This window comes from Dipodomys spectabilis, unplaced genomic scaffold, assembly GCF_019054845.1.
Source record: "Dipodomys spectabilis isolate Male_0828 unplaced genomic scaffold, ASM1905484v1 ptg000416l, whole genome shotgun sequence".
NCBI classification, from domain to species: domain Eukaryota; kingdom Metazoa; phylum Chordata; class Mammalia; order Rodentia; family Heteromyidae; genus Dipodomys; species Dipodomys spectabilis.
Window position 1 is genome coordinate 375,137 of NW_024871093.1, and position 17,182 is coordinate 392,318.

General features: G+C 48.4%; 1 protein-coding gene across 2 annotated transcripts in view; it reads right to left on the minus strand.

Annotated features, from left to right (window-relative positions):
• Window positions 1-17,182, minus strand: part of Pitpnb (phosphatidylinositol transfer protein beta) — a 56,060-nt gene that overhangs the window by 11,820 nt on the left and 27,058 nt on the right. For both annotated transcript variants that reach the window (XM_042667659.1, XM_042667660.1), the window contains exon 8: window positions 5,393-5,470. In XM_042667659.1, the coding sequence (XP_042523593.1) occupies window positions 5,393-5,470 (78 nt within the window). The remainder of the gene's footprint in view (window positions 1-5,392; window positions 5,471-17,182) is intronic.

Here is a 17,182-nt window from a genome sequence, read left to right on the forward strand (position 1 = left end):
GTGGATGCCACGCGACGAGCCACGGAACTGCAGTGGGGCTCAGGGGCTGGAAGACGTCAATGTGAGATGAAGCTCAAAGGCTCAAGTCACAAATGTAGGCCACATGAGATCCAGGCAGGAAAGCCTCCTGCCTGTGCGAGGATAATAGGTCTATTTCCTAGCTTGCACAAATGGCTTCTTTTTGCAGCCCACACCTGTTCTATAAGGCACGTATGTCATCTGACAACGGCCTCGGTTCCTTGGAACAGGAGTGTCCCTCTGTGTGAGCAAAACTACATGCTCGTATTCAAACGAAGAAAACTTTGCTGCTCCTGATGGCATCTCAAGGGATCTACAAGAAACTGACTCTGTTGACTGTCACTTAAGACACTGTCTTCAGTGTGTCGCTGCCGGGAACGGTGGTATTTGCAGCCCAGGCAAGGCAAGCACTAGTTACCTAATCTAAATATGCCACATGCATATTTAAAGATGAAAAAAACCTAGCCAGCAAACCAGGCACCCCCATCCTCCCACCCAAATCAGCCAGCCAGGATTTGAGGCCTTTATGTTACCCACTATGAGGTTTCAAATATGAGATCACAAGGGAGGAGGAAGCCCATGTCCAAATGCCTTCACATCCTTCCTGGGCCTTGACGTGTTCTAGACGTGGGAATGGGAGGGCACTGCTTGCCTGTCCAGCAGGGCAGCTACCCAGGAGAGGCCGCTGGCTCCGGAGCCGCTGGAGGAATTCCCAGCCTCTGTCCCATCAGCATCTATCTCAAAGGACCCCACTGCTAGATTTCTGCTTGCTGCTCATCTTCCACTTTAAATCACTGCTATTCCTGGACAACAAAGTCACACATTGTTTGAGGGAGGGAGATGGGGGCTTGAAGTCTTGCTAGACAGGCACTTTATTTCCATGCCTCTCTAGCTCTTTTTTCACCCATTTTAAAAAATGTAACTTTATTGTTACTCTGAAGGTGTTGTGCATTATTTCTGAGATAGGGTCTCACTTCCACCATGCCCAGCTCTTTTGTTGAGATGCAGTCTCATGGACTGTCCAACCCAGGAGAGTTTGGAACTATTATCCTCCTGATCACAGCCACTCACACAGCTAGGATGCCACCTCACACCACTGAGGGTTGAGAAGCTATGCCCATGGCTGGCCTCAAACCACAATCCTCCCGATATCAGCCTCCTATGCAGACAGGATCACATGCATGAGACATCCTGTCCAGTCTAAAACCTTAAACTTTATGTCACTGATAACCCAAGGTTACCACCACCTTATGGATTTAGGACAGAAAGCAAACATGGTGATGTGGCACCTGATGCATTCGTGTCTCTATGACTCCTCCACTGGTATAGCAGCAGGGCCCTTCCTGGGTAAACCTACAGCCTGACAGAACAGTATAAACAGCACCAGAGGCAAAGGAGGCAACTCCACTGGAGGAAGCTCTTATTGGACTGGAGACAGCATTTGTCCTCATGATAAGCAAGGGCAAGCACATAAAATAATACAAAAGCCACCCAAATTTTCAAAAATTGACCCAATCCTCTTCCACGTCACTGCTGAGAGCACTAGGGGGACTCGCGAGCCATGCTGGCACCAGGAGGGACAGATGGGTTGGCAAAGCCTCCCCGAGAGACCTTCGGAGGCCTAATTATTAACCGTGGCGCACAGAGACACAGAAGCTTGGGTTTTCATGAGGTGTTGGCTTAAATGAAGGAAGAAATGAGGCCTTGCACTGGGTAAAAATGACACCAGCTTCTCCATAGTGCCTCCATTTGTCAAGATGACAACTCCTCCCCCGATCACAGGCAGTGACTTGAAAGCTATGAGAATCCATGTGTGCAAGGATTTTATCTCATGACACAGGTAGTCACATCAGGGTCACCAGACACACGAGAACAAACATGTGCAGAGTGCACTTGCATGCGCACACAGAACAAACATGTACAATGTGTATGCGTGCGCGCGCGCACGCACACACACGCGCACGCACGCACGCACACACACACACAGTGCTACAGAGAAGCACGGCATTCACATCCATCAGAAACCCGCTACTCTGCCTTGCAGCAAAAATCTTAATCAGGTTATAAATCGCAGCCCGATTACTATGCATAGAGTCACTTCAGCAAGTGTCGCATTCTTAAGTAACAAAATATAGTTCACGTGCTCAGATTTTTAAAATTCTTTCTTCAGAGGAAAAATGAATAGACAACCAAGGCCTGTATCTCCAGGTCTATGGGACTTGGGGTTTTGTTTTTATAAAAAGAAAACAAGTACAAAATGCAAAGGGGCCCGTGGCACATATGACAATCCGCCCCTGGGCGGCTGGACAGTGTCAGGGATGCTGTGCCCTGTCAGAACCACGCACACATAACCGCATATGTAGCATATATAAAATTCCGTTTTCCAAGACAAAGCTCTATGGTGATGGTAGTAGCACTACCCCTTTTGAGTACACATGCTCTGTGCGGAAATGCCCCCATAATTTAACCATACCACCACCCTGAGGTCACCCCCCGATGCTCTTGCTTAGAAACGTGCAAAGACAGGCTGGGAGCAAAGGGTTAAGTTATTTAAGCCACAGCTGTGGTTTGATGGATCTCCCTCAGCTGCTGTCTAGATTCTCTGACATGGAACCACAGCACGCAGATTCTGCAAGTGCTGTGGATGCACAGCCACCAAGCTGCCAGCATGGGGCAGGACAGGTGGAGACAGAAAGGTGTGGACCAGAGGTCTGGGAGTCTCTGGGGTGAGGGGAGACTCTGCTGTCCACACACCCTGCACACGGTGAGCAGGTGCTACCAAGATGGCAGGCAGCCTGTCCTCCTGTCTTCCTCATCAATCGTTTCTCTGGCCACACTTCTCATAGTGTGAAAGCCTTCTAATGCAGACAGCCAGTAAGTAAACACTGGTACTGAGAAGGAGAATACCACCATGGATAAGACAACTCGAGAGACCTGGTGTAGCTCCGTAGTACAGTGCTTGGCCTAGCTTGTATGAAGCCCTGGGTTCAATTCCCACTACTGCAACAGACCAAAGAGGGAAGCGACCAAGGACTCTGCACTTGGCTTTGAACACACTCGGGAATATGGACTGGGGAGGCGGCAGCCTCTGCTGAAGCAGAGTGGGATGGGGCTACGGAGGCTGTGTGAAGAGGCTGCACACCCGGCAGCCAGGAAATGCACGAGAGCACTGCTGCACAGACCTCTGCATGAGGGAGCCCAGAGTAGGATCTCTTCTTCCCCGTCACCTCCTCAGACTTCAGAAGTTCAGAATGTCTCACCTCTCCTCTCCCCAGTCCAGCCACAGCACCGAGCATGGCAAGAGAGCAACGACATTTACAGAAGATTCTGCTAGAAACAGGGCCCCGGGTGCCCAGGCCTGTCTACGTTGTGCTGTCACCTACTGTCATCCTTCTGACTCTGTTTTCCTCCAAGCAGCAAATAGATGGCTCAATTAGTTATTCTTGATTACTCTCGTTATTTCTGAATCAGGGTGACTCATTCACTGGAGTACGGTTAGGCAGAACTTGATTTCTAAGAGAAGCTGCTGCGCCCACCATGGTTTGGCTAATGTGCACAGCCAACAACCAGCCAATCTGTAATGACAGGTGTAACTATTGGCAGCACCCTGCCAGACCAATGAACTATTTTTAACACAAAAAATGGCCAGGGCTGGGGTGAAGCACGGGGCCAAGGGTCGAGACTGCTAACAAATGTTAAGTTCACGTTATTTCTAAAAACTTCAAGCCACTCCCACATAGTCATTATCCACTGTAAAAGGGCCTTTCCCTTTCTGCAACATAAGCACCTATTTTCCTAAGTTCCTAAGAGACTGAAAACTAGGTAAAAGTCATCATGAGACATGCTTGCAGACTGCCATAGGACGAGGCAGGAGATCCCGCAAGACAGATGTGGCCTGAAGTCTCAGCGCACTGCCTTGTAGTGCAGTTTCTGGGTGAAAAGCAGCCGCTTGAATCCCATATTCAGCTGCCACACCCACTCTTCCCTGCAGCCCTTGGAGGAGCCATCAGCCCTGGGCCGGGCCTGCTCCAGGGGGTGTCTGTTCATCTCCTGATTCAGACTTCTATAGTCCACAGCCAGAAAGATGGAAAAGAGTGGGAACACTTTGCGAATCCCTTACAATGAATTTTTTTTTGGTTAGTCGTGAGGCTTGAACTTTGGGCCTCGGTGTTGGCCCTCAGCTCTTCAGCTCACGGCTAATACTCTACTTGAGCCACCTCACCACTTCTGGTTTTCTGAGTGGTTTATTGGAGATAAGAGCCTCATGGATGTTTCCTACCCAGGCTGGCTTTGAACCCCAATCCTCAGATCTCAGTCTCCTGAGCAGCTGGAATTACAGGTATGAGTCACTGGTGACTGGCCCTTACAATGTATTTATATCATATGTTCTAAGTCTACCCCATCATTTTGTAAAAATTATTATTACTTTTTCCTGTCATTCCTGGGTCTTGAACTCAGGGAATGGGCACTGTCCCTGAGCTTTTTAGCTCAAGGCTAGTGCTCTACTACTTTGAACCACAGCGTCACTTCCGGTTTTCTGGCTGTTAATTGGAGATAAAGAGTCTCACAGCTGCCTGCGCTGGCTTCAAACTGTGATTCTCAGACCACAGCCTCCGAAGGCTGATAGGTGTGAGCCACCGGTGCCCTTCATTTCTAAGTGGCACTGATGACTTTCTGGGTCTTATATGTCTAGTCATGGTCATTAAGTTGGGAGAATTTTTAAGTGACCTGTGCCCAGAGAACAAACATGAAAATAAGAGAGATTACATCCCCAATGCCCCATGACCACTCCGGCCCCAGTGTGCTGGTTACCAAGCAACCCCATGGGTGGAGTCTGTGCAGGGCCTTGAGCTCCTCCCTGCAGTCACGGCAGTGATATACTGCTTGCAAGGGTCTGCCAGCAGTTCAGGGGTGTCTTTCAAATCTACTACATTGCTGCAGCCACCTAAACCCTCACCATGGACCGCCAGCCTTGTGTCCTCCCATGACTGAAGGAAAGGCAGTGGCTTGTAACAAACTGTTCTCCAGCGCCCCCTTTCCCAAAAGGCCTGGAATACGAGCTTCAGTGATGGGAACTTGTTCAGATTTTTCAAACATTCATTTCATATGGATTTGTGCACAGGCTCATCACAATCCCCGAAGACTACAGCACCGGTGGCCTGGGAGAGCTATCAGCGCCGCAGCGCCGTGCCGGCAGGGCCGGTCTGTCTGTCTGTGCAGGGCAGACTCATGGGCCAACTGCATCTAGCCCCAAGTCCTTATCCCATATCACTTCTATTTTTTCGATTAAACGTCACCCGTGCCGCAAGACTTGGGGCCTGTCAAGTGTTCTGTTGCCAAGACTCTGTCTGTCAGAAAGGTCAGCGGCCAGTACCTTCCAGTTGGGTCCCAGTGGGCCTCTCTTGGTCTTGGCTGACTGGAATAATGCAGGGTCTTCATCAGCTTTGTAGTCCTGAAAAACAAAACAAGAGTCAGAGGCAGAGAAGAAAACCAGAACATTCTGGAGTCTTGCAGGACAGCTCATGGCAGGTACTGAAACCCACAACAGAAAGTGGTCAGGAGGACCAGGCTCCTGCGTGCAAATGGCAAAATGCTTCCGCGCAGTGTTACCCTGGTAGCAGCACGCGATGCTAAGCAGGGAAGTCTCTGCAGCACCACGGCTATATTCGGAGAGACTGTGATAGGAGCCAAGCCTGCCCACGCCACTGAGGACAACTGTGTCTGCAGTGACCAAGTGCAGTCAGGATGACTGGGCATGCCTGACCCCTTCTAAGGCTGTGTCCCTAGACATCTCAGCTGCTGGCCAGCCTGGAGCCATCGGCCATGGAGCGCCAAGGGCTATGGAAGAGTTCCTCAGAGGAGAGGGAAGGCATTCCTACCAGGTCCTTACTACCAAGGGAGAACAAGGAGTCTCAGGCTGCCTTAACTCCATCATGCCCTATGGGAATGGCCCTGAAATTTACATTTAAAGCAGTAACTTCTCTTTCCCTCGATGTCCTCTGGGAGTAAACCTTTAACCTCTCTGCTTTATAAATATTCTCCAGCGAACACACACACACACACACACACACACACACACACACACACACACACACACACACACACACACACACACACACACACACACACACACACACACACACACCCGTGCCTGCCTTTTTTCAAGTTGATTCTCTGAGCTGGGACTCAGCATCACTTTTGAAGGGACCACATACTTGGGGAAAACATCCAGACAAGTCTGATAGAAAGCCCTGGCTAAAAATCACTGTTTGAGAGAGATAAGAATAGTTCAAGCATGGAGCACACACTGAACAAGCTCTCAAATATAAATACAGACGTTTGCAAATCAAAGACAACACGCAAAGCGGCAGCCTCTCAAGACACACGTTCCCCAGGAAATGAGCATAACATGCTAGCGGGGAAAAGAGTTAGAAATAATGTGAAGGGAGGGGGGGACAAAAGTGAGATTTAAGGAGAAAACCAAACCTTAAAGAAAGATAATTGGGAAACAGGTGACCTTGAACTAACTTGAACTAAGTCTGTGTGAAGTCTGTCGAAGAAGCTACAAGATGGGGTTGGGATGCATAGGGGGAACGATGGAAGGGGGTGGCTGGATCAGATACACAGTACTGATGAACTAACATGCAAAATGAAGCCTTTGAATGATAATAATAGTAATAATAATAAAGAAGAAGCAAGAAGGGCCAGCCTTATTTCACAAGGTCTTGATGTATGCACGGTGGCACGGCCACGGGCAGGAGCTGCTGGTCAGCGTTTCCCCCACCAGCCAAGTGGGAGGAGCAGCTTCCAGGAGCCCCCAGGCGCAGATGTGTCTGGGCACGACCATGCAGAGCTTAGTCACTGCCTGCCAGCACACATTTGTCAGTCCCAACTCACAATGGCCGCCCTAAAGCTTTAACCACCTCATTTCTGAGTGAGAAAAGAATCCTGTGCAAGGCCGGCTCAAGACTTGGCTCTGCAATGAACGCCAACCCAAAGAAATTCCCAAACCAGTTCTTCTATATCAGAGGTCAAGGCAAAGCTCAAGGACAGGCTCACTTTTCCCAAAAGTAAACATGAACTGCGCATCACAATCTCTTGGAACCTAGATGAGACCTGAGCAGGGGTTTGAGGAGCCAGAGCGGAAGGAGGCTGGCCAGGGGAGGAGCCTGAGAAGGAGGCCAGCCAGTGAAGGTGTGTGTCTGTGTGTGTGAGGGGGGGGGGGGGGGGGGTGTCCCGGGCCTAAAAGGGCAGTAGAGTTGAGACACACAGACAAACAAGACTCACTAAATCAGGAAGCTCATGTTTATCAACTGCCAACGAACCAGACAAAGGAACACATTTTAGAAACCAGTATAAAATAGTTCTTGAAAGCAGGACCATCTTATGGTTAGGATTACATTATGGCTAAAATATTTTAAAGATTAAACAAATTACTGTTATAAAGTGCAGGAGGTTAGCCACGGTTAACCATTTTATTCTATTTGAGGGAAAAACCTTCCGCCCTTTCTGGCTGACTGGGGTGTCTGGAGGCTGGGGCGGGGCTCCCTCCCCTCCCATCCTGGTTTGTTTTTACCACTGAAGGCGGAAGAGGAGAGCAGGGAAGAGGAGAGCAGCAAACAGGCCACTTCCCTCATCTGGGAGGCCATGGGTTACAGGCTGTGCCATTAAGGAAAACACGGAGCTGACAGAACATGTCATCACGGAAAGGCAAATTCTGATCCTGCCTTTATTAAAATATGAAGGGAAAAGAGCGGACTGGAATTTTGGAATGGATCGTGTACAAAGACTGTGAATTTTAAACCTGGCCCATTTCAAGAGAAAGAAAGAAAACTGGCACGATACATATAACTACCAGCAGGGCTAAAAGAACAGAACCAATGCCATTAAGCAAGAGTGTTATACAAATAACCCAATGATGACTAAGGCTGGCGTAGCTTTTGTTAACCAAGGCACCCGTGACCTCGGGAGCCAGGCTAAGCGTGGCACCAGTAGAGGTCTAGCTGCTAGCTAGGCTGAGGCCAGGCGTCGGTGACAGACAGACATACTGACGAACCCACTGTGTGGCAAAGCACCTCTGCACAATTCTGGGCCCTTGTATCAGTGCAGGTGAGGCAATGGGGGGCATGTTCAGAGGTGTGGGATCATGGAATCATGGGGACACCAACTCCTCTCACAGATGAGGAGGGGACAGCCTGGCGGGGAAGTGCAATGCCCCCACCCCTTTCTTAGGGAGTCTGGAATTCACATTGCACATCACACAAGAGGACTGCAGAGCTGGGAGGTTGGCTCAGTGGTAGAGCACTTGTCTTGAATGCCTGAGGCCCTGGGTTCGATTCCTCAGCACCACATAAGCAAAAAGAAAAAAGCCAGAAGTGGCGCTGTGGCTCAAGTGGTAGAGCGCTAGCTTTGAGCTGAAGAGCTGAGGGACAGCGTCCAAGCCCAGAGTTCAGGCCCCACAAATGGACCCCCCAAAAAAAGAGGACCGCAAAGTGCCCACAAATTCCAGGTCATCGACATAGGCCAACCACCTCACAGCCATGTGGCAAGCGGGCCGGCCTGTAGAGCAGACGCACAGGTCCGATACAGAATACAGGACAATGAGTCTTCCCCCAGTGCTGTTCTTGAACACAAAATAGGAGCCTGTTACAGACATTATCCTGGAAGTATCATACAACCCTGTCATCAACCACTGTATCTGAACCTTCAGCAAGCAGTGGAACTATGCATCTGTCAGAACCTAGGCATTTCTGGGCTTGTGTGAGTTTGAAGACATAAACGTTTAATCAGATGAATTAGTAACAGGATATATAGAAAGGCAGCTCGTGGGGGTACAGCCATCTCAAGCACCATTTGGTGTCCACAACAAACACAGAACTTTTTTGAACATTGTCTTGTTTTGCTGCAATTTGATGGTGGTGCACCTAGTCAGCGTTTGTCTTGTGTGGATTTCAAACCGTCCCAGGGTTATATCAATATCACAAGGAACAAATATACTCCTGCACGTATGACAGTTTCAGCATACAGAATGCAACCTCAGCTACCAATTATAGCTGCAAATGAGCAATCGAGTGGAATGAGACAGCCTGCTGGCTTTGTTAGTGTTCTGTCTCCTCCGGGGTCCCGGGGGAAAGGGAGGCTCTGATGAGGAAGGAGCCCTTGGCTCCTGGTTTATTGTGCTCGCCACCAGCTGCAGACTTCTCATCTCATTAGTTCTCTTAGAATACTGTGGGCGAAGACAGCTGCAGCCTCCTCGGGTCTCCGGCTCCTGGGTTTTCTGAAGGCTGCATTGGCCATGCACTCTCTGTAATCCTTGGGAAAACGAGCAAGCACATTCACTAGGCCACAGAAATGCCTATGTAAAATGGGCTTTAAAATCATGTTTAAAAGGAGAAAAATGCTATTGCTAGGATACACTGTGCTCAAGTTTTTTTTTATGATCCAATTTTAATTATCTGCATAATGCCCAGAGGCTTGGCCAGGATGAGGGCCGAGGAAAACCACATCGTTATCAAGTTAGGTCTAACATCCCAATGTCCCTAGACACTACTTGCTCCACCAGCAACAATGTCTCAACAACATGAAAATACAAGGGCATCAGCATAAGCTAGGCTTGGGTTAGTGCTAATATGATTCTATTCCATCAGAAGCACTGATTTAAGTCAAAAAAAAAAAAAAAAGCCAAGGCAAGTGGAAGTCAAGTTACCCTTTGGAGAAGAAAATAAAAACATGATATGATCAATAAACAGGTTACTGAATCTGCATGCTGCAGCTGGAGAATACATTCATGAGATTCGTATAAATAACTTTGCCATCACTGGAGTCGGAAAGTCGCGTTACCTCTCGGGTATGCATCTGCTATTCAGCCCAGCTCTCAATGCAGGGGCTCAACAGAAACCGCATTCATTCTCAAGACAAACAATATTCATTCTATGAATCTTTCAGCACAGTGGCTGATTCCCCGCCCCCCCTCCCCCCAAAACGCATGTGTAAAATCTGTACTGGGCCATCGCATGCATGTCCCTGAGCCCAGACTGAGCTCATGATTATGAATGGGGAGGGAGTGGGAGGGAGGTGAGAGGCATGCTGGGAGAGGGTCTTGACAGCTTGTGAAAATCAAGAGGAGCTCCAGACACCAGAAGCTGCTGAAGGAAGCACACAGGGGGGTTACCACAGGTGAAAAGTGGAAAAAGTGGAAGCCAAGGAGACGATCACTCAAGGCAATGGCGCTCATGACACCTGTCCCTGAAGCCCAGCACCGACCCCCACCCCCCCCAGCCGCCCGGGCCCCAGCAACCGAAACTTCATACACATAGAAACTTGACAGGGCTACTTAGTAGGCTTTTCTGGAGAGTAAGATGACTAGCCCAGAGCTGAGAAACAACGCCCAGGATGGGAGAAAAAGCGGAATCAAACACAAAGATAAACAACAAACACAATCCACTAGCAAGGCCCTGCATTTCTTCAGTACTGTGGCACTTGGAAGAACAAGGCGGTTCCTGGATCCGGTCAGGGAGGACCCCACTACCAACTATGTAACTTGGGCTGACAATAATATTCAAGCCAGACTCCAAAGGCTAAAAAGAACGTCGGCAGTAAATGTTGCAATAACAAATAGCAGAGGTGTAAAAAGAAATAACATTTACTAACTTGCTTAAGAAACTGATTTCAACAGTTATTTTCTAATCAGCAGCTTTCTCTTCTATTTTTAATTACATTTCCCCAGTGACTCCTCACCCAAGCAGGTTCCCACGGAGTGCCATTAATACAGTATAAGTAAACCTCATTAATTCAGGTCCTACCACCTTGGAATTCATAATCACTCGGACAGGGGCTGGGCTGAAGTTTATCTTTGCATGATCTATGAAAAAAAGATTTGCTACACAAATTAATAGAGTAACAAGATCTCCGGAGGGCTGTTTAAACAGTTCAGAAGTGTTTTAGAGCAATTCAGAAGCATTCATTTGCATATAATTATTATGCTAATTACAAATCATTCTTATCTATTCATTAAAGCAGATCCCCAATGGACCACTAATTGTCAATAACTTGTTGGCCTAGTTTCCCTTACTGAATGTACCTCAGAGGAACAAACCTGCATTAGAAAATATTCTACAGTTCCGCCCTCTTATTAATCCTCACTGGCTTTTCCCACCAATGACTGAGAAGCAGAACCTCTAAGCCTCGGGAGAGCTGGGCCCCCCAAGTCAGATCCACAGTAGACACAACGCCGGCGTAATCTTTCTCCTCTCCTGGAAACTCCCCAATCAGCCATGGGGGATCCTGGCCTGGGGTGCTCACGCAGGCCACTGCACCTCTGGGCGGGCTAAGCACACCCATGGCTTCATCCTGCTCTCTGATCTGCTCTTTACACAATCACAGGTCACAACACCTCCAGGGTCATGATGGCAGACCCCAAAGGCCTCTGAAAGGTTACAAATTAATAGGAAAAAAAAAAAAAGAAGTCAGAACTTCAGCTCTGAAAAAGTTCTGGCCAATCACCTGATGTGGTGTGGTTATCCAGCAAGGAAAGCGAACCCCGTGTCCCCACAGTGAGACTGTCAGGTGAGGTCAGCAGACTCCGGGGGAGGGAAGGGGGCCTATACTTCCGCCTTCCCTCGCGGGACTGGGTTAGTGACTGAGCACAAACATACAGCATGTGTAGTCATGTTTAGCACAGCATTTAAAAATACTACCTTAAACTCTAGACACCAACAGAGTTTTAACTTTAAAAATTAAGTTACAAAAACCTCAAACACATGTTTAGGAAAAGTTTTACCAACGGATGCTTCCTTTAAGTGAGATATCATACTACACTATAACCTCTCAACTGAACTGGGGCAAATACTCTACCGAAAATTCTCGAACGCTCTCCAGCAGAATGTTGGTTCTTGAGGTGCCGCTCAGCTCCCAAGCCCCAGGATCCCACAGCATCCACGCACACTGTCTGAACAAGCATCACTTCGGCACACAAAGAGTCAAAATGGACGCACAGCCTCATCCCTACTATTCTGCTTGGAGTGCTTTGGAATGGGCCAGCAGCGACAGCTTCCTGTTTGCCCTCACCAGCTGGGACTAAAGGCACTTCCAACCATCATCATAGCTGAGCTGAGCAGACTCACACACTGCCCTGTGAGACACCAAAGCTGGTCCCCAAACCACTTACTGCAAGCACATGGCTGCCTGGCTCTTGACACCAGGACCTGAAGCAATCTCTGCTCCTGCTCAGCCCAGAGAACTTTTCCAAAGAAAGCACTCTCACTGCTGAAAGGGGCTTTTGAGAGGAACAGGCTATAAAAGCTTAACTTGGAGGGCTGAGGAGAGTGATAACTAGGGTGTGGATGAGCGGATACCTGGTACATCTGTGGAAATGTCACAACAAAAAATCCCCTCTGTACAACTAACGTACGCTAATTAGAAAAGCAAGAAAACAACCTGACAATAAATACACAAATTAAAACTCAGCAACACTCACGGACTCTGGGCTGGAGAAAACTAGCCCCAAACACTAAATTCACACCTCACCTCCCACCCAGCGGGGCTTGGAATCCTAGCTTCTCAGGAGGTTGAGATCGGAGAACTAAGATTCAAAGCCAGTCTGGAAGTCTGAGACTCTTATTTTCAACTACCCCTAGGGCAGGGTGGGGGATGGGGGTGGGGGGGTAGAGAAGAACCCTAAAGTAGAGGTGTGGTTCAAGTATAGAGCACCAGCCATGAATGCAAAAGCTGAGAGCTTGAGCCTAGTGTTCAAGCTTCAGTATAGAGGGGGGAAAAAAAAAGGAAAAATTTAGAATGAACCTTAAGCTAATAATGATGGGCGCTAGTGAGAAAATACTTAGGGCAAAATATGCTGGTACATGCTTTTTTAACAAAACTTTAAAAATCCCTGTTAGATTTAAGCAAGCAGGAAATAAGCAATACGTTATTTCCCCGCAAGAGGTCACTGCTGTGCAATTACACTTCAAACACGGGTACTCAAATCCACTGCTGGAAGAGACAGGGAAGTTCGTGTCCATGTAAGGCAGCAGAGTAGAGTGGGAACCCATGTTCACGTGTCTTTGTACTAGGAACTGTGTTTACATTTATTTATATCTTCTCTGAGGATCGGAGAAAAATCCTCTACCAGTGACAAGAAAAATCTTTCCCACAGCAAAGGTGCGAAGGCAGAGTGCTGGACAAATGTGTGCTTCTTCAGCATGAAGTAAGGTCAGGCGACCTCAGAACTCACATCCTGTCCTAAGATCAGGGGAGATTAGGGACCAGCTCACTACTGCCACACCATTATCCTGTCCACCCATCAGAAAAGAGCTTAGGGAACTCTCCCTCAGACATCATTTCTGATAGAAATGATGCCTAGGGCCAGGTGCTAGTGGCTCATGCCTGTAATCCTAGCTACCAGGAGGCTGGGATCTGAGAATCCTGGTTCAAATACAAGCCCAGGCAGGAAAGTCTTTGAAACTTCTGATTAAACCACCAGAAAACTGTAAGTGGTGCCATGGCTCAAAGTGGTAGAGCATTGCAAGTCTTGAGCAAAAAAGCTCAGGGACAGCGCCCAGGCCCTGAGTTCAAGCCCTATGTCTGACAACAAAATGGGGGGCGGGGGAAGAAGAGAGAGAGAGAAAGAGAAAGAGAGAGGGACAGAGACAGAAAGAGAGAAGAAATGATATCTAGGTTCATTTTAGCACTAACAGGAAGAGGTCTTCCAATAAGAGCAGTGTCTCCTCCTGCCAAAGAGAACTGAGCAAATCAGCGCTTGGCAACCCTAGGGCTTGCTGGATCTCAGCCACAGCCTTCCCATAAACAAAAGCTGTTTTCAGATCTAAAGAACAGCATAGCCACTACAGGGCTGACCGAGAAACAGAACGCCTTCTTAGGAAGTCAGACATCCCGAACATAGCTCCCACACAGAACCACCCGGGCCGGCCATCTACGGCATCTTAGGTCAACTGCTGAGAAAGTGTCATTTTTGTAGCTAAAAAGCTGACAAGTACTAACAACTTCACGTGCCTTGATGTACTATTTGGCCCTTTCCAGTCAGATCCCGTAATTCCTTTCCATTTGAAGAGAAAATACTCTCAAGCAAAGCATTTAGGAAGCACATATTTGATTGTACACATCTTTAGAGTCGTGATTTAAAGGGAGCACAGTAAACGCATGTTCCCAATGCCAGACGCTCAAATGTGTAACATGTGGGTGCTGTCCTATGGAGGCTCAAAGACAAGCCCAGCCTTTGGAGAACAGATCAGCACAGCCCTGGCGGCTAAAAGCTCATGCCTCACAGCCCATCGTGCATCCTAAAGAAATCAAACCAGGTTTCATCAGCTGCTAAGACTAATGTCTAGGGAAAAGCATTTTTTTTTTTGGGGGGGGGGGGGGGGTCCGGTTGTGCGGCTCTCAGCTCAAGGCTAGCACTCTACCACTTGAGCCACCGCGCCACTTCCGGCTTTTTTCTTTTTGCTTATGTGGTGCTGAGGAATCAAACCCAGGGCCTCAGGCATGCAAGGCAAGCGCTCTACCACTGAGCCACCTTCCCAGCCCCGGGAAAAGCATTTTAAAGAAAGGCAAAATACGTTTGATTTTAGTGGTACTAGGGTTTGAACTAGGGGCTCTACTTGAAGCACACCCCCAGCTCTTTTTGTTGTTGTTGTTGTTCTGGCTCTTTCTGAGACTGTGCCACTTCCTGCGATGGGGCTAGTCTGGACCCAAACTGTGATTTTTACTTTCAAACCAGAGCTGGAATGACAGCTGGGATGACAGGCGCCCACCCAGATACTGGTTGAGAGAAATCTGTGAGCTTTTGCCTGCGCTGGCCTTGAAATTCAATCCTCTCCAGTCGTCTAAAACACAATACACACAGTTCAAAGCAATTAAAACCAAATCACATATGTTGATTTCCAAAAGTCACCGGATTCAGACAATCAAGTACTAGCTAAGCTCAGCATGTTGTGGGCACAGCCTCACCACACCGCTGGATCATGCACCACTGGTAGGATGACAGCAAAAGCATCCACTCTAAAACCCACTTCCGTCTCCCTGACATCACAAGCTGTTAAAAGGTTTCCCTAGGACGATGTATGTTGGGAAGAAAAATCTACTACAATTCTAGGTACAATGGGTAGGAGCTGTTTATTTAGCCAAGTTTAAACCTCCCAAATTCTGGCTCCTGTACCCAACTTTGACTGCAGCCTGAGGTCCAGCTCTGGTCATAACAGTTGTGAGAAAAGCACCCTCTGGGTGAGGGCACCCAGCATCACCATTAGCCAGGCAACAGTTGGAATAAACAACTCCAAGTCATTTAGGAACATCTGGGCTTGTCCAGTGATTAAGAAAATCTTACACTCTCTTTAGACAGATACAATTATGCTACTCACTAGACCAAAACATAGTAAATAGTAAGTTCTAATAAACATTTATGAAATGAACAAATGAAATAAAATGAACGCGTTTTCACGTTAAATCACATCTGCGGATCTTCAAGCCTTTTATTTTATTGCATATATGCAAATTTCAAAGTGTGCCAGTGTTTAGTGGCCCTGATGGAAGCTGGTGTTCAGAGGACTGGGGGCACGGTGGCACGCCAGGCAGTTTGCGCTGTCAATGAAGGGTGTACTCAAGGGACACAATGCAAGGAAGGAGCACCCTATGGTAAGAAGATGACCGCTTGAGAACACCTGCTCCCCCCCACAGCTAGTGCAGAGGTGACAGTACTTCCTTGGGCTGCAAATTCCTTGGCAGAAAAGATGAGAGTCGAGGGGAAGTTGCTGGGCAGACCTTGCTGACTGCCATTCCTTCTTCTTACCCACCCCAGAAGGTGCCAGCTCTGTGGTCCGCACCGTTCTGGCACCGCAGCTTCCCAAAGAGCAAAAGTCACCACGGGACAGACTCCAGTCCCACCCCAGGTTCCACATTTTTAACACAATGCCCAGGGAAGAACATGTCTTGAGTGGAAAGGGATTGGTCTGAGTCCTCACTAGGTGCTTTGACAGATACGCTGTCAAGTGAGCCACCATGCTCCTTTGAAACCCAGAACGATCGTGTTAATATCTGAGGTCTGCAGAGTCAAGGCAAGGCCTGCCCACAAATGGGATTCCCGACAAGACAGACCAGGCCCGGAGGGAGGCAGGGCCTCTCCACGGCTCCTCCTCCCCTTAGGCTTCCGTTAGGAGCCACGATGTGTCCAGTCCTGAACCCCTCTCTTCCATCAGGAGGGTTTTCATCAGCCTAGCCTTCTGCCTGTAAGCTGTGCAGGCTATACTCTCCCCGCTGGCTGTTCTACTGGCCCCGATCACAACACTGGTGAGGAGACAGAGCGAGCTGCCACCTGAGTGACGAGCTTCCTCTGGGAAGGGACTGTACAGAGTCTTGAGGAGCTGAGCCCACACAGCAAGCCAGCACCTCTGATTCCCATTTGCAAATGGAAAAAGGGACCAAGAAGTGAAGATGCTGGGGAAATGCCACCAGGAAGCCACCCGGGACTGGCAGGTATGGAGAAGGAACATGGAAGTAACAGGGCAGGGCGGAGGCATTAAGCAGAAGAGAAAGCAGCAAAATAAACAAAACCACAGCTTCAAAGAACAACCAAGCCTAAGAGGCAAGGAACAAAGAGCTCACCCAGACCCCCATTGGAGACCCAAAACTACACGCCCTGGACATGCCTCTTCCTCCCCAGGAACACCATCTTTGTGGGAACCTCAACCATGGACTCCCAACTACTGAATGTGACATGGCTCGTTTGAGAAAAATCTTCTGCCTCAGATTAAAAACCTTAACATCTAGATGTGGAAACAGAAGGGGGAAACTGTCTTTTAAGTTGTTGCATTTTGGTATGGAATAGAGATGTACTTTATTGATTTTTGCCAGTCCTGGGGCTTAAACTCAGGGTCTGGATGCTGTCCTAGGCTTTTGTGCTCAGGGTTAGTGCTCTATCACTTTGAGCCACAGCTCCATTTCCAGCTTTTTGGTAGTTTACTGGACTCTTGGCCTTTTTTGCCCGGGTTGGCTTTGAACCCTGATTCCCTAGATCTCAGCCTCTTGAGTCACTAGGATCACAGGCATGAGCCACCAGCACCAGGCTAGGACTATCCTTTTTCAAAATGCCACCCGCCAAACACCTAAATGCTTTCCTAACTTTACTATTTCCTTATTACTGACCTCAAAAAGCCAG